We start from the raw sequence: 23,988 nt of genomic DNA on the forward strand, positions 1-23,988 counted from the left end.
TGCATGCTTTCACAAAGGTGTGTACAAAACTGTCGCTACCTTGTGAGTTGTAGGATACGTTTGTGCAGTATGCAATCATTTTACTGTATGTGCCATTTTCGGGATTTCTAGTGGCAGATCACTTGAATTTTATCTTTTGGTGATCTGGAATGCCCTCAGTTTAATCAACTTACCAAAGTAGCCTCCTCTGAGTTGCATATAATTGGGGGGGGGCTTAAGTAATTATGCATGATATACTCCATACAGGCTCTATAACTATCTAGCCAAATTGCCTTTATAAGAACGTGGTTGAGATGCATGAGGTGTCCAGACGTGTATAATTTTTATCTTTTTATTATGCAGTCTTATGGAGTTAAATTCTCACACTATTGCCTGTGTGCCTATATTCTTCCCTCCAATCGGTCACACTTATGTATTGCATGCCATACTTCACCTGCTAAATACATTTGCATAAAATAATGTTTTCTGGCTTTATTATGTAGCTGCTGAATTCCTAGTCAGTATGAGGGTTCAATTCCTCAAACTTATAACAAATCATTAACCTTTTGCTGTTAGAAGCTCACAATGAGTCTCAAGTGCAGGTTCGTTTCAGGCTGGAAGCTGGTCTCTTTATACATTACAGAAATTTGAGTTGGTAACATGCTATAGGAAACTGCTGAATCATATAACAACCAGCCCAGTGCAGTAGTTGCGAACCATACCATGACAGCAGAGCTGAATGCTGACAATTCACTGTTACATTGCCATAATTTTTCACAATTTCCTTGCCCTTTTTCAGTTGGCATGGGCTAAAGCTTGTTCTGTGCAATTACTTATGTGTAATGCGAAGAACTGATTTTACTTTCCCTCGGATTTACGAAGATGTCGCAAGAAGGCTTGCTTTAAGCTCAAGCTGCCCTGCACTTAATTTTTGAACTATTCACTTTTTGTTATAGTGCAATTATTTGTTGGACTTCTTATCAAATTGAGGTTTCATACTGCGAATAATGCACTCTAGAGCACCTAGAAGAATGTGTTCTGCTACCCACATACATGGTTTAGGCAAAAAGTGCCTTAATGCTTTCTCCAAAAGTTCTATCATTGAGAGTTTGATGGAAGCTTGTCTGGTCGCGATGGAACATGACAAAGAATGACATAGACTAATCAAATAAAACTTTAAAAGCTAGACAGTTTGGCGTCTATTCGAAAGCCTTATTCTCAATGGGGCACGAAGTAGAAGTGCCTACTTAGTAGGTTTTAGCATGTGACGCATCCATCGCGCATAACACGGAGAGGGTTCCTTCGTTTCGATAAGTGTGTGTCCTGTTGATTGTATCTCTAGGGAACCCACAGGTACAGGTGTGGCTTCCAGTTTCTTTCCTGGCCAATTGCACTAGAGTTCATGCTGTCATTGTTGTGCTTAATAATTGCTGCATGCTCTGCCAAAGCATTCGATGCCACGAGTTGCCATTTGCTTCAAGCAAAGTGCTTTTCAGTTGCATGTCTGCCAAAGTTCGATCTAGCCGAGAAAATAGAAATTTACATGCACATTATACTTTTGAGTATAGGGCAAGTAGTTGTGGAACCTTGCTGTAAATGTGCATATAGATTTCTTTCATTATGCATTCTGTGTATTTAATTTTTTCAGTGTACAAGCTAGAAGATATAGAATTTGGCAATTACTGTTCTTGAAATTTGATCATAACTCTATTCAATATGGAGAATTTCTTCTAAATACTTGTTCAGCAGTAATCTGTCAAAGAGAACGTAGCATACTCTTTGTAAGACACTATGGTTAGGGACATTCATGAGGTGATAAGTATGCAAGGATGGGTTTCTTGGTTTTACGAGCTTAGAGGCAAAAAACTCATTCTTGCATACTCACCTCATTCAAAGCTAGTGAAGTGAGGTATTTTCAATTTGGGCTTCAAAAACTACTTCAATTCCATTACATTGATTGCAGGTGCAGTTAATTCTGCTTCTATAAAAAATTGAGCTACTTCATTTCTGAACCAAGCAGCACGACTTTCAGAAGCTCCTAGCCCACCTCACAAAACAGACACTAAATGAAACATTAAGACATCTTAGTCATATAAGTTATTCCTTCAAAACTCCTTTCTTCATTTATTTGGTAGCAAAGCTTTGGTTAAAGAAAATGAAACCAAACACACACATGAAAGTTTGGCTGTTGCCAACCACCTGAGTGTGAACTAGCTAGTCTGCACGAGCCTAGAATATTTGTGACGTGATTGTAAGATGCTGCACATGCAGACAGTATACTGATATGTGGATAAAACGCTGTTGGCGCTAACCAGTGCAATGGAATATGTTGTTGCAGAGATCTTGTATAGTCCTGAATGATGTTCACTTAGTCAAGTTCAACACCATTATTTCAAAGGCTGTAAGATAGTTTCAGCCTGACACTCCATCTGGCATACCCTTCCAGCTTACTCATCAAAGCCACTAGCATGGTGAGCTGCCATTGATGTTGATGCTATAAGGACCAACGTGCAATCTGCTGCAGCAATGCATGATAGGGAGAGCAGAATGCGTACGAACAAATGGGCTGGAGCCAGGAGCAGTTCTTATTTTAATGTGTGTGGCTGAAAGAGTTGAAGTGCCCCAAATGAAAAACTGGCTAATTAGGACGAAAGATGGGTTGGTGGCAAAGCTTACATAATTGCTGGAATTCGCTGCTGAGGTGACATAAAATAAAGTCGAAACATGAAACACTTCACTTCTGAAGAGTGAAATGGGGTAGCAATTGTTGCAAGTTTTACGTGAGCTGGAAAGTCTAGATGCAGCAATATGCCGAATGAAGCCATCACATTTCTATTGCATCCTGACTCACTGGAAGTGTTTAAGAAACCTATAGATATAAACCACAGCTTTTGTTGCAAAGTAACCTATGTTATTGTATCATAGAATGACTTCCTACAATAGACCATCTAAGTAAGAAATTACCCTTTCCGAATATTATAGCAAAGGAAAAACAAGTGTTTTAGTTACAAAGCATAAAAACGAGAACTAATGTTTGCTTTTCGTTTTCAGGTGGACCTTGGGTAAGAAATCCTCCTTGATGAGGCCACACTGGCACGACTGCAGCGAGACGCAAAAACTCAGGCTAAAGATGTGCACGGGTCTCCTGAAGGTTCTTTTCAGCCCAGAAGAGTTAAGAGAGCACAAATCTCTATTTGGGCGGCATTCCAAAGCCCACAAGGATGTCGCCGAAAAAGAGGCTTTGGACCCAAGGCGTGAGAACGCCATTCTGAGTATGTGTGACAGCGCAGACAACTAAAACGTTTGCTTTAATTCGTAATTTGAAGTTAAAATCTTGTGGATCACTCCTTTGTGCCGTCCTACCCAGATACACTAACAGAGACATAAGGCTGAACTAACTCTTTCCTTTTTCTCTTCCCTTAGGCTACACAGCAAGGCACTTCGACACAGCGGAGATCAAAAACATGTCATTGATGCTTGCACATAGGTTTTGAAATGTGCTAAATAAATGTTAGTTTTCAAAAAGATTGGAGTGTTTTGTTCATAGGCAAGTACATTTATATATACTACCCATGTTGCAGGTTACATTGGAACAGCACCACAATACCAGAGAAATTTGCTTAAATGTCACCAGCAAATTTAAAGCATACTAAAATAGTTGCTAGAATGTTTCTAGGGGGAGCAATAGAAAGTTGGTGGAATATTACTAGGCCGTTTCTAGGTCGAGTTATAGAAAGTTGCTAGGATGTTTCTAGATCAAGCAACAGAAAGTTAGCAGAATGTTACTAAAAAGTTTCTAGACCGAGCAACAGAAAGTTACTAAGATGTTTCTAGATCGAGCGACAGAAAGTTACTAAAATGTTTCTAGATCGAGCAATAGAAAGTTAGTAGAATGTTACTAAAATGTTTCTAAGAAGTATGAAAATGGTCGATAAATCCTGCTTTTAGTGTCTAAAGGATGTTCATTCATTGTCTAAAGAAAGTTTGTAAAAAGGGTTTCAATTGAATATCGGTGGCCAATAGTCGATAGGATGTTGGTATGAAGTATATAAGAAGTTTGAAAACGGTCTGAAGAAATTCAATAGACTGTCGGTAGGTTCTAGTAACATTAGTCTAAAGAAAGTTTATTGAAAGTTACTAGAATTTTTTGTAAGGGTTGGTAGGTTATTGTCGCTGCTCTTTAATAATCCACCAACAAGAAGTTGGCGTGAAACTACAGAATACAAATATGCGCGCGTATGTCCTAACATACACAGGTATGCATACACAGCCGCACATACAAACACACACACACTTACAGATGCGCTTACGTACGTACATGCACATAAATATGCACGAATGCACGGACTCACGAGCAAACACACACAAAAACTCAGCACAAACACGCATGCACACAAGGACTCACACGAATACAATTGCAGAATGTGTATTTGTGCACGCAATCACCAATCCACACATGCACGCACATATGCACACAGTTACAGAAGCAAAACGGTAAAACACAAGCACGCAGGTAAAACATTTGCATAGTGTCCGCGTAAATGAAGACTTTGTCTTTCGCCTTTGCGACTGTCTTTGCCTGCCCCATTCTGCGCTCGCTTTTCCGCCTTGCTTGTTGTTATCGAAGGCAAGATTGTGTTTTTGATTGTCTGCTTCGGCTGTTTTTTGTCACTCCCCGTTGCCAGTACACTTGGTTGCATAGCCTGTCCAGTGCTTGCTTCTTCGCCTTGTTCTTTCTCCTATCGGACGCGACACTGCAGTGATTGTTAGAGTGATGCGTCACCTCATAAATTAAAGCGCTTTCTATTCCTTGTGCCACTTGTCCTTTGTCTTGGTGGTCGCAACTCGCACACCTCCTGAGCGAAGGTGCCTGCCCTAAAATTCTAGCAGGCATCAAATATTCATATATACGAATGCGTGGATCACAATACGGGGGGTTCAATGCTGTGGTATGCCCATTTACAAGGGTAGCCAATTAGTTTACGTTTATTTGAGGATAAGTTGCTCTAATACAGGAGGCAAAAGAGCACTGTAAATATTTGTTTTTTAGTATTATAAACGAAAATATTTTTCTATGTAAATATGAACAAAACAAAGTGCACAAAATTTTCGCGCACGCACTCTGTTGCCCTATAACCAAATCAATTTGTCAAGGCAAAATACTAAGTGGTAGTTGCTTAGCTTCTTATTTTTGACTAAATGACACGTCAGCCAGATGCCTAGATGAATCCTGTAATGAAACCTGCAAGTGTTGTGGTAGCTGCGACCTGTTCACAGCCAGTCGAACCCTCTGATGGTCCCGAAAGATGCAACGCTGCCTGAAGACGAAAAATGTTTACATCAGTGGAAATTATCTTACAGCAAAGCTGTCTATGGCTCGCATCCCGGCATTTTTTTGTCTCCGTCGATAGAACAAAACGATTCCAAAAATTTTGAAGAGAAAACTCTCCATCTCATTTGGAATCACGAATACAACATACAGCGCAGCATTTGTTTCAATAAAGAAAAGGCACACAAGGAGCATCCAACTCACGTGATTGATAATAAGGCGCGCGTGAACCATGCAACGCACGTAGCACTCCCTGTCATATGTTCCTAGTAAGACTGTTGCTAAGTAAGCTGCCGTGGCAATAGGAGAGTACGAAGTGGGAATGTCACTAGCCTGGTAATAATGGGAAGCAAATAGAGTTCCTTGAATGCGTTTCTCGATTGCGATACACACGCTGCCATGGCACCGACAGCATACAAAATCTTTCGTATATAAAATATAAAAAGCAGTTTACAGGTTGCTCTAGGCAGCTTTGCTGAGCAAACACCTTTGCAGAGTGGATTGGCCTACAATTTTCACGACATCAACAATTTTTTCATGTATTAAGGTTACCCGTTATGAGGTTTATTTCACTAAGTAGTTGTAGCAAACAGAAATCTGTTTAACTGTGCAATATTGTAACGGGAAAGAGCAGGTGCGACCGGTGGCTTTAGTGTAGGGGCTGCAAACAAAATAATGGGGCGTACCTGTGTTTGAAAGTCACCTTAATGAGCGTATACAAGCAACACATGGGTAATTTCAGTCAGCCCATGTAGAATATTTCAGAAAATGCAGATACACCGGTTGCAGGTTGTGCCCACCAGCCAACCAGAAAAGCTACCCAGTATGTGCGTCTCATCACAAGTGAGCACTTCCGATAGCCTAAGTGTAGCTTGTATTTCTACAACACTTGGCATATTCTATGAGGCTATCATTACATAAATTATAAATACAGCAGTACATGAACTTCCACATCATAAGAAGCGCAAATCAACGCAAACACAAAAAAAATGAGACGCATAGACTGGCCGGGCACTAGACATCAAATTAAGTGTTTAAGGACAAAAAAAAGAGCAATGCACATGCTTGCGCAGAAACATGAGAAAAGAAGCAGGAGGCGCAGTTGTTACTCAACACAATTTCATAGCCGCTTGAATAATCTTTTTCCTTGGCATGCAAGGCTAGGAAAGGAGTACTCACACATTTGTGAGTTTCGTCGTTACTAATGCACAATGTGTCGAAGATTTTGTTAGCTTGCTCATTGCAAAGCTGTGGAGCACGTGGCTGCCCTGAAGTCAGGCTTGCACGAGCACTGCCGGCAATGCACCCCCCACCAGACTTAAGAGGTGCGCGATGCTCTATAAATCGTTCATTGAGCCATGGGATGGTCTGACCGACATGACATTTTCCACATAAATGTGCGATCCCGTACACCACATCCACTATGCACTACTAAAAACATGAAGTTAAATGTGTTTTGTAGACGGCCTTTGCAGCTCCATTCAAGATATTCCTCATTCACACTGACAAGGCGCCGAAAGGACTACTGGGATGCCGCATTTACCAGCCACCTTCTTGATCCTGTGGGATAGGTTATGAATGTGTGGCACATTGACAGGCTGCGCCTTCTTGATTTAAAGCTGACAGTGTCATGTTTGGTGCCCTCAATTCACTTGTTCAATCGTGCTTCTTGCTATTTAAGCCACAGCTCTTCGGGAAAGCCAGCATTGTGCAGGCCTGGCACTTGGAAGCTAAAGGCTGCACGCAACGCGATAGCGTTAAGGGGACCGTTCGGCAGAAAATCGTACGGCGTCGAACGTTACATCGGCAAAACGATTTTCGAATCACACATACCCAAGCCGTTCATGTGACTCAAGGCATTCGCTGAACTTCTTTATTTGCTCAAGCTAAAATACGGACGAAAATCGCAAATTATGACTTACAAAAAGCCTACAGACATGATAGCTCTCGAGAAAACAAGATTATGTTAAGCGAAAACACAAACAAACCCCTTTTCCAACGTTTCTACAATGCACAGACTGGAGTCCGCGTCCGCCATTTGCGCACCTCGGCGCGTAAATGTCTCAGAATCAACGGAGCCGGAATTTGTGCTCTTTGTTGATAGGAATTTGTTGTCCACACAGTTCTAAGCAAGGATCCGGGACCAGGCCTCTCTTTCGTGTAAAAAGAACACAAGAACTTTTGTTAGGATTGATTTTAAATCCGTTTTTCTCTGCCCATTTTGATACTTTGTTCAAACCATGCTGTACCTGTCTCTCGCACACTGCGAGGTTACAAGATTTAAAAGCTATTTGAATGTCGTCCACAAAGAGAGAGTGAAAAATGGCCGGTGGTAATGAAGCACGAAGCTAGTTCATCTTCACTATAAAGAGCGTGCAGCTAAGCACGAATTCCTGGGGTACACCAGTTTCTTGTGTAATAGGACGTGTCAGTACATTGCCGACTTTTACACGGAATGTACGATTGGACAAATAGCTTTCCATTAGGTTTAGCATATTACCATGAAAGCCCATTTCTGACAAGTCTCTCAAGATTCCGTAGCGCCACGTTGTATGATATGCTTTCTCCATATCGTGGAATATGGATAGGAAGAACTGTTTGCGTACACATGCGTCATGGATGTTTCCTTCAATGTGTACAAGATGGTCAGTTCTGGAGTGCCCTTCTCTGAAACCACACTGATAGGGATCAAGCATGTTGTTCAGTTCAAGGAAATTTATGAGTCTGCGATTATACATTTTTTTTCAAATACCTTACAAAGGCAACTTGTGAGGGCTATCGGGCGATTACTTGCCACTGAGCATATTACCATGAATGCCCATTTCTGACAAGTATCTCAAGATTCCGTCGCGCCACGTTGTATTGTATGCCTTCTCCATATCGAGGAATATGGATAGGGAGAACTGTTTGTGTACAAATGCGTCACGGATGTTTCCTTCGATGTGTACAAGATGGTCAGTTCTGGAGCGCCCTTCTCTCACACTGATAGGGAACTCACACTGATAGGGATCAAGCATGTTGTTCAGTTCAAGAAAATTATAGAGCCTGCGATTATAAATTTTTTTTTCAAATACCTTACAAAGGCAACTTGTGAGGGCTATCGTGGGGTAACTTGCCACTGAGGAAGGGTCTTTGCCTTGTTTAGAAACAGGGACCACAATGGCTTGTTTCCATGCGGTTGGAAGGTATCCCACAGCCGAAATAGTGTTAAAAAGTGCGAGTAGTGTAACTTGCGTGTCATTGTGTAGGTTTTTGATCATTTCATACATTTTCTGTCAGGTCCAGGTGCAAAGCTCTTGCATGCGCTCAAGGCAGCTCTAAACTCTGAAATACTAAAAGGACAGTTGTATGGTTCATTCTGGGGCGCGATTTTGTTAGGAATGCCTTTTTTCATGCCAATGACTTTCTGCGTGACGTCATCAATTTTGGAAATTGTGTATACGTAGGCACGACGTTTCTTGGATCGTCCAATCAGAAGCTCCCTTCATTGGCCGGATGTTTCTTTCGTATTCTCTTCTCTTTTTCCGGGACTGTATAGCAAATTTGTTTTATAAAACGGCACTTAATAAAATCGGACTTCCATGCTGCGTAAAGCAAATTCATTTTGTTACATTACAACGCAAAAGCTGCCGCAGTCCAAAGGAATGCAAACGCAAGTGCTCTATTTTTGAAGCCGTAGCCACATAGTAGTCGGATGTGCATCCAATCCATGCCGTTGAGCGCACGCAAAATGGCAGCCTTTGTTTACCTGAACAGCTGACAGCCCCTAGCGTGTCTGTCTGAACAGCTGACAGCCCCTTGCGTGCCCGTAATTGCGGCGCCGCCCCCGTCAGATACTGATTAAGGTGAGTAACTATTGCTCGTGTAGTGCTTGCATTGTCGTGTGGTTTTCGCTGCATGTCTGACGTGTGATAATTTCTTCTTTAGGAAGGGCCAAGAAGAATTATCCGTAGCCCCCGAGGTCAAACATTGCAACATAGTGGATCGAGAACTGTCAAGGCATTTTCCATAGGGTACCGCCATGACATAACGATAGTCAAAGTTATCGCTGCATCGGTAATACTTCCTGCACTGATACGCTCCGAGAAAGAAGCTGCTACAACATTAAATGTGAGTAGTGACTTCACCTTTTTTGACATTAGTGGTATAAAAAGGCAGAAATGAGTCGTAGTGAGCACTTTATGCAGGCGCTTAGCTTAGACAGAATGTTTGCCTCTAAATTTCTTACTGTGCTGCGGGCCGGCTGAAATTCCCAAGTTGACAAAGAGAAAATGGCAGCAAAAGGGCCGCGGGTGTCGAAAGAGCAGGCGGCTATTCTCGTGCAGTTCATCGAGCAGCACCCATACCTGGCGAGAGCTTCTACAGAGTTCTCGCCACGTATGACTGCTGCTCGAAAAAACCAACTGTGGGAGGAGGTGGCGGCGGTGCTTAACGCACAGGGGCCAGCCGTAAAGACTACCAGCCGTTGGCGCAACCATTGGGCCAAGATGGCCCATAAAGCGAAAAAAGAAGCGGCCAGGGCCGCGAGCGAGAAGAGGTGAGCTTCTAATGATGCTGACAGTAACGTCGTTTCACGTTGTCGTTGTTGCCGTGTTTGCAGGGCTACTGGAGGTGGCAAAGTGGGTGGCGTCGACGGCCGCGTCCTCGACGTCCTTATGAGGACAGGAGGGGTCCTTGTTTCCCCCCCTGAGTACTTCGCCGATAGCGAGGTGCGTACATTGGATTTAAAAAAGTGTTGTTTGTGTGACCTGCTTTGACCTCACAAATTTTCAGCATTACATTGTAACACAATATTGCAAAATTTTTAAGCCCTTTTTCTGTGCAAGTGACAATATAGGTTATGTACTCTGAGCAGCAACTTGTGTACATGATGCGCATTGCACACACTGCTCGCAATGTCTGAACACTACTATGATTGCAGGACGACATAAGTTCAGAGGAAGCTGCAGGGCCCAGCGGTTCCCGCAGACATCCACCAGCGACAACTGCCTTCGTGGTGTCGGGCCCTGCAGCTGTTGCTGGGCCAAGTGGCCTTACACGTAAGGCAGTGACCTAGCTTTTGTAGTAGCATTGTTGTTTGCAGTTGCTGCATGATCTTGCTATGAAGTAAAGTACGTCACTGTGCTGTTATTACCTCTGTGTCCAGCATCCAGCTCTTATTCATGGAGGAGAAATGCAAAACTACAAATGACATGATGTTGTAATAGAGATTCCTTGTGCATGTTATAGGTTACTGCTACCAGCAACTTTCTCTGGCATCTTTTGCTCTAACTACCTGTTTTGTGTATCATTATTGTAGCTATGATGCTATAATGACATTTCAAAGTGACTGGTTAGGCCAATCAATCTGTGTAGGTCGGATAACAGTGAGTGAGCAGTCTTTGCTTTTGCCTTGCATGAAGAGCCACCGGCTACCCCCCAGGTGCTGCGGCCTACCACCCAGGTGCCGCAGCCTACCACCCAGGTGCCGCAGCCAACGCCGCAGGTGCCGCAGCCTACCCCGCAGGTGCCGCAGCCTACCCCGCAGGTGCCTCGGCCAACCCCGCAGGTGCCTCGGCCAACCCCGCAGGTGCCTCGGCCAACCCCGCAGGTGCCGCAGCCAACCCCGCAGGTGCCTCGGCCAACCCCGCAGGTGCCTCGGCCAACCCCGCAGGTGCCTCGGCCAACCCCGCAGGTGCCGCAGCCTACCCCGCAGGTGCCTCGGCCAACCCCGCAGGTGACTCGGCCAACCCCGCAGGTGCCTCGGCCAACCCCGCAGGTGCCTCGGCCAACCCCGCAGGTGCCGCAGCCTACCCCGCAGGTGCCTCGGCCAACCCCGCAGGTGCCTCGGCCAACCCCGCAGGTGCCTCGGCCAACCCCGCAGGTGCCTCGGCCAACCCCGCAGGTGCCTCGGCCAACCCCGCAGGTGCCTCGGCCAACCCCGCAGGTGCCTCGGCCAACCCCGCAGGTGCCTCGGCCAACCCCGCAGGTGCCTCGGCCAACCCCGCAGGTGCCGCAGCCAACCCCGCAGGTGCCTCGGCCAACCCCGCAGGTGCCGCAGCCTACCCCTTGAGAGCCACGGGCACCCCGTAGACAGCCCAGGCAGCAGGAACTCGATGGTGCTGTGCTGACGGCTACTGCCGCATACGTTCGCCAGAGCCAGTTGGAGGAAGCGAGAGTTCAAGAGGACACCCGCTTCCGCCAACAACTGCTGGAGCAAAACCGGCAGGTGTGTGTAAGGCCACAGATGTATATTTTTCTGCGTATGAAATTGATGAGCATATGACCTCTCTAAAAATTATATTAATCAGTGAACAAGCATAACGTATACGTTTAGTCCCGTGGTGATATCTTGTACACATTTGCGTGATATAACATGTGTAAATATCTACGCAATTATGTGGCAAAAAGAAAAAAGTGGCGTTGAGTTCAAGGAAGCAGGTATAGCAATGGAACACATCTTAATAGAATGCGACGGCACAAGTTTGATGGGCCAGAAAGATATTTCCAGTGTTTGAACATACAATGACAAGACAATAGCCTGCAAATGCGGATGAATGCAACACACGAAGGCCTTGTTACTGAGCTTCTGTAATTAAACTAATTACACGTCTTTGCTAACAGCACCAAGAGGCCCACATGCAGAGCCTGCGGCAGCACCACGAGGCGCACATGGAGAGCCTGCGGCACCTCGGGGAGGAGGTGGCGGGAATGCGGGAAGTGCAGTGGCAGCGCCTCGAAGTGGCGCGTCGGTCGCACGAGACCAACGAGCGCCTGCTTCAGCTGCTGCTGGCTGCACTGGGGCATGGTGGCAGCCAAGCCCCTCCCCCCTCTCAGGACCCACATAATTAACGGATGCAAAGGTAGCATACGCAAGGAATTTGTAACTAATCTGCAAGGAATTTGTAACTTATCTTAAAATTTGCTGATGTATTAATGATATGAAGGGAAAATATTGCTAGTTTGTAAATAAATAATTGCTGAAGTCACCCTTTCATGCAACCATAAGTAGCATAGCCATTGCAGCATGAATTTTTTCTTCAAGGTTTACTTCAGCCATAAGAGCGTGCACACCATCAGGCTCACCTGCAAAAGTGCCTGTAGGCCTGGTGTATGCGGGCATTCCGACTGTGGCACTGCAATTTTGAGGTGCCTAGTTATTGTCATGTCAATTTAAGCACGACGCCATACTGCAATTGTTCTACAATTTAATCCTTGTCATCGAATGGTGAAAGTTTCAGGCCTTACTACAATGTCGAAAGCAACCTGCCAATATACACAGCAAAAAAGAAAAAGAAGTTATGAAAATTCCTTGCCTATGCTCCTTCTTTTCATTTGTAATATTTATTTTTTGTTTGTTGCATATTTGTTTGTGTCACTACCTACTGAGCTGGAATGTCTCTTTTCTTGCACATCTGTCTCACTATCAAACATTTTGTTGTCATTCAGTAATCTTTCAGGTTGTGATACATTGTATTTTAGCCCTTGTGGTGCAATTTGTGTGTAATATTTATGCAGTTTGTCTTACTGAATATCAAAGTATGGTGCTATGGCTCTTTCAGTTTCAGAGCGCCCCAACAGCATGTTCCTTTCGCATGTAGTGATGTACCTATACATTTCGCTGTGATAAATATTCGGTTGGCGTGTGATTTAAGCACCTGCTCATTTCTGTTTCTGGTGCAGTTTAAGCCAGTTGTTATTACTTTGTACTTGTGCAGTGTACAACAGTTTTCTTAAACGATGCATGTCGTTACCTGTGATATATTATGATGCAAGAACAATGTGACCCAATATTTATTCCAACGTGTCTGTGATATGTTGCATAATGTCTCTACTACTGAGTACTCACACTTCTTCAATGTAGAGACTGTTGCATGTGATGTGTACATAAACAAGTGTATGTTGAAAGCTGAAATACAGAAAGGTGCAGTTTTCCTCTAGTGCTTCTATTTACACATCGCATCCACATTTCTAGTGCTAGCTTGCACTGTACAAACATTGCTGAGTTCTGCTATATACAAGTGAGGTCACTTTGTTGAAATCTATCAACTGCTCGCGGGAGCCACAGCGTTTGACATGTCGGATGACCAGTTGGACGGCATTTTCGTCACTCGAAAGGAACTTTGCCGTTGTTGCGAGACAAAATGGTGGAGGACCTAGAAGCTGCGCGTGCAACAGCACGTTTCATGGAGCGGAAGGTGTGACGTGCACTGTACATCTTTGCTTCTGTGAGCTTCTCTGTGCTAGTAGAAAGCGAGGAGACAGGCGCTTATGTCCATCAATGCGTAAGGGGATACGAGTAAGAATCAGGCTACATGCATCTAGATGACGACAGCAGCAACAAGCAAATTGTGGCAGACACTTTGAATATGCACTTATTTTTAGCTTGCTTTCAGTCTCATATGTCACCACTAATGATACTGTTTTACTTAATATAAATGCAGGCTTTACATCACCCTTCACTACACAACTTTTATGTACCCACCGTGGTTGCTCAGTGGCTATGGTGTTAGGCTGCTGAGCACGAGGGATCGAATCCCGGCCATGAGGGCGAAATGCGAAGACACCCATGTACTTAGATTTAGGTGCACGTCAAAGAACCCCAGGTGGTTGAAATTTCCGGAGCCCTCCACTACGACGTGCCTCATAATCAGAAAGTGGTTTTGGCATGTAAAACCCCATAATTTAATTTTTTTAACAAGTTTTACATTTCTCAACAAATCATGAATGCTTTGCATTACGCAGACATCAACTACAACTTAGCACGGGAAATGTATCTGCAATTTCACAGCATGAAATGCACAATGCAATTACTTAAAACTGTGTGCATGCACCTAGCGATGCCGACGCTGCTGTTGACGTCGCAGCTGCCGCCGCACACTCCTCAGATAACGCATGTGCTGCGCACGGGTTGTGCCAAACATGCCAATGACATTGTCGCGAACAGCCCGCCCTCTCAAGTAGTGCATTCTGGAGCCCGTGTTTCGGGGCAGACTGTGTGGCATGGGGTCGCCGTTACTGTCAAGCTCGCTACTACTGCCGCTGCTGCTGTCGTCATCGCTGTCATCGCCTGATTCATCGCCTTCAGAAAGGCGAAGGTTGTGCAACACAGCACATGCCGCGACAATGTTGGCTGCACGTTCCGGCTCGTAGAGGAGGGTGCGATATCGCTGAAGACAGCGGAAACGGCTCTTTAAGAGCGCAATGCACCTCTCCACTACGGAACGCATGGCGGCATGTGCTGTGTTGTACTGCCCCTCGGCTGTGTGCACTGGAGGATGGCCAGGAACCGGGGTCAGGAGCCACGGCTCCAAGGGGTAGCCACTGTCACCTGCACAAAGATGGAAATAGTACATTGAGTACTCTGCTGACGAGAGGCAAGTTGTCAACTGAGGAAAGCTACAGCATCATTCAACAAAGGTAGACTTCAGGGTTTCAAGTCCCAAGTAAAAGCATGAGCTGAGCATGTCCATAACCGACACAAACTCTTAACCAATTTACAAATACACTACTCGGTGCCTGCCACAAACAAGAAATCAACACTTGTTGGTGCTATCAATGACAGTAGTAGCAGTAATGTGTGTTCATTTCTTGCTTCTGGCAGTCACTGGGTGCAGTAAGCACTAATACGTGTTGCTTTCGTCAGCTCCTCGCAGACACATAATGTGCTTGTAACTTAACACTTCGAACATTGCCAATGGTGGCAGTCAATGTCTCAATTTTCTTTTTTTTTTACTCCGGACTTACTCATGTTCTTGTGGGTTGGTTAAAAGTTTGGGTTGGAGAGGACACGGCGTTCTGCGCTGCTGAAGCGTGACTGCGCCAAAAAAAAAGGTTTTTTTTCTCACCGAGGAGGTATTCCCCGGCATTCACGATGCGCCCCGCTTGGAACCACCGGCGCAACCATGTCGTCCGCCAGACGAAAGCGTCGTGGTACGACCCCGGTCGCAGAGGGTCCAAGGCCAAGATTTTCATGTCCGCGTCGCAGATCTGAGGTAAAACGTAAACCAGAGAAACTGCTTGTTGGCGAGAGCAACGTAACTTTCAAAAAGGATCGCAGAAATTTTACTTACGAACATGCAGTTGAGGGCGTAGTATCCCTTGCGGCACATGAACACAGCCTTGCGTTCACCCTTGGGCGCGATTATGGCTATGAGGCTGCCGTCTACGCATCCGATGACCCCGGGGATAACGCCGCGGCGAAGGAAACCCTCCTTCACGGCTGCCTTTTCCTCGGCTGTCTTTGGAAAATGGACCCACTTGTTGCGGGCCCCTGCGTTCACGACAGCCTCTGCCACACGTCGCACGCACTCGCTCACCGTCGACTGCGACACACGGATCGTCTCCTCGCTCCCAACGGACGCTTGGGAGCTCCCGGTAGCAAAGAAGCGCAGCGCACACAACACCTTCCGCTCCACCGACAGTCCCGTCGCTCGCTCAGCTTCTAGTTCCCCCGCCAGTTCCTCGCACAACAACCGCACCGTTCCCTTCGAGAGGCGAAAACGCCGTCGAAAATGGTCATCCGGCATGTCAAACGCGTCGTCTGGCTCTCCCTGTTCACGTCGGCGACGGCGAAGAGCCACGGCCATAGCGATCAGAGGGGCGGCCATTTTTTTTATGCCTTCGGAAACGACCCTGCCTCTGGCCGTGCCAAAAATCCGTGCCTTTTGCTCCGCATAATCAGTGCGTCAACGTCACGATGACGATTACACTTTTTGCGGGTTCCTGACGTCGCGTGATTGACAGACAAAATGGGCGCGGCCCGGTCATTTTCGACCAATGGCTGCGCAGTGATGGCGGCAAAAGGCATAGAAAAAGTAATAGAATTCCTACAAAATCGCGCCCCTGACCTCAATTTCTGATGAAAGGCTTACATTATTCTATTTGTTTGTATTTGAGAAAGGATTGTATAAACAGGCAGTGTATCGCCCTGTGTGTTTACCAGAGGGAGTGAATATGTTTGCCGCCCTCTAATCCTATTAACCCTGTTCCATGCTTTGGCCTGATCTCTGAACGAGTTATTACTCGATAAAAACTTGTGAAAAACTTTCCCGTCTGGCCTGTCGGCGGCTTCGCCTGCCTTGGGACTTTACTTTTTTGAAGTTGATAAGATTCTCTGCAGTGGGAGAAGCGTGTAGCAACCCCCACGCCTTGTTCTGATTCTTGCGGGTGATCCTGGAAGCGATCAGGAAGCGCTGCAGAGAGCGGCCACGAACGCCCAGGAGTATGCCACGACCTGCGGCCTGAGCTGCACTCCACAGAAATCGAAGCTGCTCATGGTACAGCCCAGAAGGCCAAAGAAGGATCCGCCGCCGAACATAATTATAACCATCGACGGCACAGAGATCTAGACAACGCAGCAGATCAGATACTAGGCCTGCTGTAGCGCAGTGACGGCAAGGCGCACGCAGCCCTCAACAAAATTAAGACCACATTAGAGCAGGTCCTGAGCATGATCCGGAGAGTCACCAACCGGAACAAAGCGATCAAAGAAGAAGACGCACTGCGCCTGGTGCAGGCTTTCGTAGTGTCACACGTAACGTACTCCGCCCCGCACCTCCAGCTTGCGAAGGTGAACCGCGAGACGCTGAACACGACGATATGGAAAGCAGTCAAACTCGCTATGGGCAACCCAGTCTACTCGTCAACGCAGAAGCTGCTGGAAATGGGTGCCCCTAACATGGTGGAAGAGCTGGTGGAAGCACACCTATCCCACCAGAGAGTCAGGTTGAGCAAGACAGAGGACGGTCGTGCCATCCTACGTAAGATAGGATGGCAAATTGAACAGCAACCGACAACAGAGCCGCTCCCCACGACGTGGAGAGGCATTATTAAGACCCAGCTTCTCCTCCGGAACATGCAGCCGGGGAGAAACGACGAGAGACGCTCTGCGCGGGCCAAGGCACTGGCTCGACAGCTGGAGGAGGACGCCGAGGTTCTCTACGTGGACGCCTCTCTTCCCAAGCACGGCACAGGAGCAACGGCGGTCGTCATCACCACCGATAAACTGGTCACAGGCGCGTCGGTACGGACGACGAATACAGCCGAAGCAGAAGTAGTGGCCGTGACCCTCACACTCGCACAACCGGGAATGAGGACCGTAGTCACAGACTCCAAGACCGCCTACGCAAGCTACCGCAACGGGAACATCTTTTCGCCGGCTCTAGTGATCCTCACCAAATGCAAATCACCGGGACGAGCCGTTGGGCTCGTGTGGGTCCCGGCTCACGCGCAAGTGGAAGGCAATGCACTCTCCGACCACTAGGCCCGAGAACTGTCAATCCGGGCCGAGGACGAGCTGGAGCTACCGCACCCCGTACCACATACCATACTCCCCACATACCACATACTCCACATACTCCCCCGGCATACAAACAACGCGGACGAGAACGGAGACACAATTCTAAAGTACTAAGCGGGAACTACCAAACGCAAGGAGATCGCCGCCCATAGCCAGACAATCGACGGATGGCAGCTAGTTGTATCGCGGCAATAGCGACAGGCTGCCAAGCACAACAAGTTTCAAAAGGCTTCCAACAAAACAATAAGATTAACGATAGCCATCAGCTGGCGGCGTAAAAGTGCATGAACAGAACGGCGATACGGGCAATGGTCGCCGCAACGACCGCCTGATCAAGGGGAAGCCTCTACCAAAATTACCGACGAATGGCATCAAGATAATACTGAAGCTGCACAAGGAACTCATGCTCAAAGAATACCTGAGTACAGCAATTCCACAAGCGATAATTCGGGCCACTAGGACGATAATTTCAGGAAACGGACAGAACCAACAAAAGATCACCAAAGAGGATATCATACTTCGAATCCGACAAGGGACAAATATCATCATCGTCTCTACACTATCACTGGAGGTGGTGGACTTCGTTCGTCAAATCAGTTGTATGGAGCTGTGAGAAAAAAGCACACCCCTTCAACCCATGTGTAGGGGATCCAGAAGATGGCTACAAAGACGTGGTGCACGGATTGCCAGCCCACGCCGAATCAGCATATCTCCAGCGACGAATGATAAAGTTTAACATTTGTTAGCCAGTTAAAAACGGCCACGGGAAAAAGACAATCATGTGCACGTGTCAGTATGCACGTGCACCTAAACATGCACCACATGCTTTTATAGTAGCTTATAAAAACATGTGGCCCGCCCCTAATTTTCATTGCTATAAGTGGTCCATGGCAACATATTGGTGATCATGAACGAACACTTATGGTCCTAAACAAATACGGATACACGACACAAGGGCCACACTGTTTTTTCTCAATAGCAATACCTGACGTGGTCTGACCTTATTGCGCATTTTAAGCATGGCTTACACGAGTACACGTAAAAGTACAGAAGCCATTATTATTCATACATGAGGTGGCACATGCATAAGTACGTCATCTATAAGCATAATTTTAATTTCAGTATCATGTATTCAACAAGTAGGTTCTTAGCAACAGAGTATATTAAATTTTTTCAATGAAGTGCTCAATACTGTGTGCTCATAATCACCATTTTACTATTCAATTCTTGTGTATGTCTATCACAATAGCCATAAAGCTGAACCACTTTTGGAAAATTTTGTTTTGTTTATCAAGGTGCGCTTTCTCTCGCAAGAAATATTTTACTGCATTTGTATGTATTGTCTTGCAGTGACAATCATTCTCTATTTATTTGTGACTTCCAAGTGCGCATCAAATAATAGGCCCTTTAAAAAAATTCCTGCGCAATACGGAAGATGCGTAAGGGGTTGCTTTCTTTTGCAAAGAGCAGTGAAAATTTCTCTAGCGTCAACATTTTAAGTTTTCTTGCTGCAAGGCAGATTATTCAAACATCGACAAGGTCCCTTATGTTATGATTACGACTACTTGAAGGCGAAGCCGAATAGCCGATGCAATCAAGATGGAAACATGAAGTACATATGCACAATAATTTATAATAATACATAAATTATTATTATTATTATTATTATTATTATTATTATTATTATTATTATTATTATTATTATTATTATTATTATTATTATTATTATTATTATTATTATTATTATTATTATTATTATTATTATTATTCGCATAGTCATCCCGAATAAATCGCTCAGTAATCCTCTTAATTCACTTACTCATTCTTTTATTTCTCTGAGTCATCCTCTTAATTTTCTTCATCTAAATTGGATTGATCTAATCCGCCTAGTCATTCTGTTGATAACCTTACGCATTCCCTTATATGGCTCAGTCATCGTTTTACACCGTTCAGACATTAACCTTAATTCTACTGTTTTTAATTCGCCTGAGACATCCGGTTGATTGGCTTAGTTAAACATTTTATTTGCTTATTCGTCACCTTTATTCCCTTTATTATTCATCTTAGTTCGCTTCATCCTAAACGTTTATCATCCATCTGATTTGCTTACGGGGCCCTGAGCGATTCATGATTATAGGTTTTATATATCTGGTGTAGTCGAGGCTTTTGCGCTCAAGGACTTTGAAGGTCGACTGGACTATGAAAAATATAGGCCTCTTGCGCTAAGAGCTGCGTTATGCGCTACGGCATATACACCGCAGACGTGAACATCTGTGTGCTTATAATGCAGCTGCGTGTGTTTACATTTTCTTGTCAATACGAGAACTTCCTATCATATATATCATTTGCTGCCAGAGTGCACTCTAGAACAATGTGTTTGCAATTGTTGTTCTTGTTCGTCCCTTCACGCAACAGATCGTCGTCGTACCCGCCGTGCACTTTTTTTTTTGTTCTGCTAAAACATGCACACGCATACATAACACAAATTTTTCTTCGTATACTCATATCCGAGAAGAGCGAAGAGGTTGCAAGAAGGTCCCTTTGTTTACTGTTCACACGCATTCTTTAGTTTTATATTTGGCATCGTCCTTCCGCTTTATTTGTGTGCGGTGCCAACGACACAAGAATGCGGTGCACTTCCTTCATGGTGTTATGCAGCAAGATTATTGCAATATACTACATAATTTATTTCCTAATATGTGGACTTATCGGAACGAGTGAATATGGCAAGTAATTTATTTTTTACATATAAATTCACGATCTCCCTCTGCCCTGACGCAATAGTAATTATGCCGGCGAAGGGTTGTGTTGCATGTCGAAATGCTCGTACACGCGCATGCTGTGCAAGTGCGCAATTTATCGGGCAAATTATTTAGGTGTGTCGTTACGTTTCTGTATAGATAGCTTCGTACGCGACCACCCACTGTGCTTACAATATAGGTGCTATATTCGAACGCATAAAATAGCTGAGGAACTGAAGACACCAATCTTACCTGCACATATGTAGTGTGCCTGTAAAAATATGTGCGGGCGATTCCACGAGAGATGAACACGGGTTAAAAATTTCATATTTTAGATTTCATTGAATATTTTATATTTTATGCGCATATCACTAGGTAGCACTAAAGTGAACGTGGCTTCTTTACCAAATGAATATTTTAGGAGGAAAAAAATAACGAGATTCTTCAGTGTGGAGGTGCCTATTTAATGCACAAGGCGTTTTCACAAATTTACAACGATGTGAAATACAGTATGTTACAGCTACAAAGAATACATTCTTGTGTGTAAATGCTAGACGTAAAGAAGGGTGAGCTAGCACTGTTTCAGGCTTCCATGCAAAACGGAAGTGTTTTAAAAATATTGCTTAATTTGCTACAATCTTCAAAAGTTGCTATATTTACGATTTTTTATCAACTAGACCATTACATGTAGCCTTCTGAAATTTTCTGGACTGCGAGACCTTAACCTATTCAACAATTGTGCTGAATGTACTTGCTGTATCGCAAATTACCATTTCTACCATTCGCCTCAAACTTGAAGTTTTGTCAAAAATGAACGCTATTTAAAAATGAAAATAAAAGAACCCCATCGCAAATTTTTCTCAAAATCTCGTAAACAACTATTCACAGGCACGTGAAAAAGAATATTAAAAAACATGTTGCATTATTTTGTTTGTAATCACAATACAGGTGGTAGAAATGAGAGCTTTGCCAGAATGCAGCAAGGTTCTGAGGAAAAGGAACAACGGGGTAAAAAGAGCGTGCATAAGGCTCTGACTTGCCTAAACTTGACCGTAATGGTGACGTAAAGCCAGTTTTGACCTTATAATTATTACTTCTGCATAAAAGTGCGTTTAGTACACTACTTGTACGCTTGAATGGGAATAACGAAGCGTCAGCATAACAATTACGTGGCTCACTTTATTTAACAGCAAATGCGTGCGCCTTGCAGCGTAGATAATTTGTGCGTTCTATTAATGCAGGGTTTTTATTTCTTTGTGTGCTACAGAATTAACAGTTAACTCTGTATAAATGTACACATGTCACAGAATGTGCGGCAGGTAAATTACTCTAAAAATGTCGTACTGATCAGTACATGAACGTCATTCTACAACCTAAGAGGCGGTGGTGGGAGTGGCGATACGGTTGGTTAAGGCAGGGTTAGCTGGCAGATAGTTCCAGCGATTGCTTATTTTACCGCCTCTGAAGAAAAAGAAAAAATGAACTGTTAGAATACTATATAATAAAAAGTTCACAGTCCCTAAGGATCACCACTTGTCGGAAAGTTCAAAGTTTCTTAGAAAAGCTGGAAAGAAGCAAGGCACTTCCTCTTTCAGATACTTGGGTCTTTTGCGAAACATTACCTGGTCCGCGCACTCTTGAGGAAATTGCCTCTGTGCGAAGCCTCAAGTAGAGCATTTATTTCTTCACTGAAGTATTGGCAGGGCCACATGAACTCTCGGCCAAACTTGCTGGTATACAATGTATGGGATAGTTGTTGAAGCACCACTGACGAATGCTAAACGATGATAGCGTGCTGAGAACACGTCCTAAGTTTACGAAGCGCTGCAGTACTGGCAGCTCTTTCCGCATTTTTCTATAAACCAGCTGATCCAGAGGGCCAGATCACGCAGTTCTAATGGAGCGAATCCAATACGCAGTGGCACAGTTGCTTGCCTGTTGACTTACTGACCTGTCAGTGCACACTTGTTGATGATCCGCACACGCCGCATGGAAGCAGGGAGAGGGCACAAGGAACTTCGAGCATACCCGCTGTATACGCTCAGAAAGGCTTGATCCTTTTCCAATCACCTGCAGCAGTGGGAGACACTAATACAACGCGATCGAAATTGGTGGCGTCAGGCTCGCTTAACCAAATGTGCCATAACCGTATGCCCGGAACACGTGGCAAAGATTTCCACTGGTTCCTTTTGAGGCGGTGAAAGTTCTCCACTTCCTCATCTGCATAGAGCAGTTTTACGTTTTCCAGCGTTGCGGCCATCTGCGCCACCATTTCAGAGGCTGACCTAATGACTGTAGTGCTGTCTGCTCCGAGATTGTACAGCGAGGCTTGGTGCTTTACTAAGCCACCAACACTATCGCAAGCGTTTTTGCCATGTCCTGTCGCCGAAAAAAAGCCACTTTGTTGACGCGTGCTCCTTCTGTGACAGCTGCTAAAGCTGATACTTGTTTTGAAATGGCTACTGGCGCAGTCAGACACGTATGTAGCATGTTTGCCAAGCTGAAGTTCTTCCTTCATGCACTCATAGATTCTTTTCCAGCGCAAAGCAAGCGTGTGCAGCATCATGACATACCTCATCTCTGAGAACCGCAAAACATTGAATGGATCCTCTATTCATGACGACACCCGTAAATAGCGAGACCTGTTTTTTTGTGCCAATGGTATGATTGTAGGTCGTTCGGTACAACAGCTGTCCAATTCTCTGCAAAGTCAAAGACACGGGTTCTGTGCTGTTGATTCCGTTTGGCGTCGTGTATTGCTGATACTTGAATGCCCTTATATAATCATGGGTGATCCACTTCACAAGCCAAGCACCAAGCTCCTGGAGAAAGGTGCTGGAGAAGCTCCTGGAGGCCTCTGCTGTCTTTTTGACGAGGTCGCCATTTTCCCATACCGCATGGTTTACCTCTGTCTCTTCAGGGATTACCAAAGTTGTAGTAGTAAAAGTATCCTCATTTGGGGGGGGGGGGCACAAAAATCACAGTCGCCCGGGAAAGAACCGGTCATGGGCGAGGTGCAAAGACATAGTTCTTTGAGGTGGGTAATTGTGTAGGCACCTTCAATGAGCTCTTCTAGCGCGGAAACACACTGTGTGGCGTTGGCGCAATACATGCAAAGGTACACTTCTTGTTGTGGAGCAAGAACCCATTTCGGCCGGAGAGAATAAAGCTTTGAGAGCCTAATGGATGTATCCGGATGGGCTTCCTTAAAGAGACCATATGTCTCCCGTACTGAGCGGGACACGAATCTCTTGGCAGCATACTGTTTGTTTCCATCAATCGAAACAGATACTACGTCCTTTTTGTTGGGAGTCTGCCGAGCATATCCGTGCTCGTCTTTGGTATAATATTCCACAGTGGTCTAAACGTCTGTTGGGTTCAACCGTGTTCTCTCAGGAGCGTCTGGTGCTGACCATATTCCACATTTCTGGCGCCAACGTCGGGATTTGTATATCATGTAGGCTGACAAATTTGGAATGAGAGCTTGAACGTTTCGGCGCTCCAGCTGGCTTCGCAGTAGAGTCAACAAGCGCATTCGCTTTTGGTACGAAGAGCACATGTCATAGGTTTCTATAAATTTCGCGAACCATTCGGTGCACATGCCGCATTTGGTACCTGAGGGGTCCAAATGGCGCTTGCACTATACGAACTAAGATTTG

At 45.1% G+C, this 23,988-nt stretch overlaps 1 protein-coding gene across 1 annotated transcript; it reads left to right on the top strand.

Moving 5' to 3' along the window:
* The first annotated feature begins 9,149 nt into the window (after positions 1-9,149).
* LOC142586136 (uncharacterized) lies at positions 9,150-14,050 on the top strand. The gene is made up of 7 exons (XM_075697388.1): positions 9,150-9,418; positions 9,909-10,017; positions 10,230-10,347; positions 10,711-10,919; positions 11,445-11,516; positions 11,912-12,082; positions 14,033-14,050. Coding segments are annotated over exons 1-7 (699 nt in total). The 5' UTR covers positions 9,150-9,416.
* The last annotated feature ends 9,938 nt before the right edge of the window (positions 14,051-23,988 follow it).

The sequence above is a fragment of the Dermacentor variabilis genome, chromosome 6, assembly GCF_050947875.1.
Source record: "Dermacentor variabilis isolate Ectoservices chromosome 6, ASM5094787v1, whole genome shotgun sequence".
Lineage (NCBI taxonomy): Eukaryota > Metazoa > Arthropoda > Arachnida > Ixodida > Ixodidae > Dermacentor > Dermacentor variabilis.

Excerpts from the sequence above, each read along its gene's own strand:
- LOC142586136 (XM_075697388.1), top strand. Across the intron at positions 10,018-10,229 it reads AGTACTTCGCCGATAGCGAG|GACGACATAAGTTCAGAGGA; the intron begins GTGCGTACATTG and ends CTATGATTGCAG. Across the intron at positions 10,920-11,444 it reads TGCCGCAGCCAACCCCGCAG|AGCCAGTTGGAGGAAGCGAG; the intron begins GTGCCTCGGCCA and ends TACGTTCGCCAG.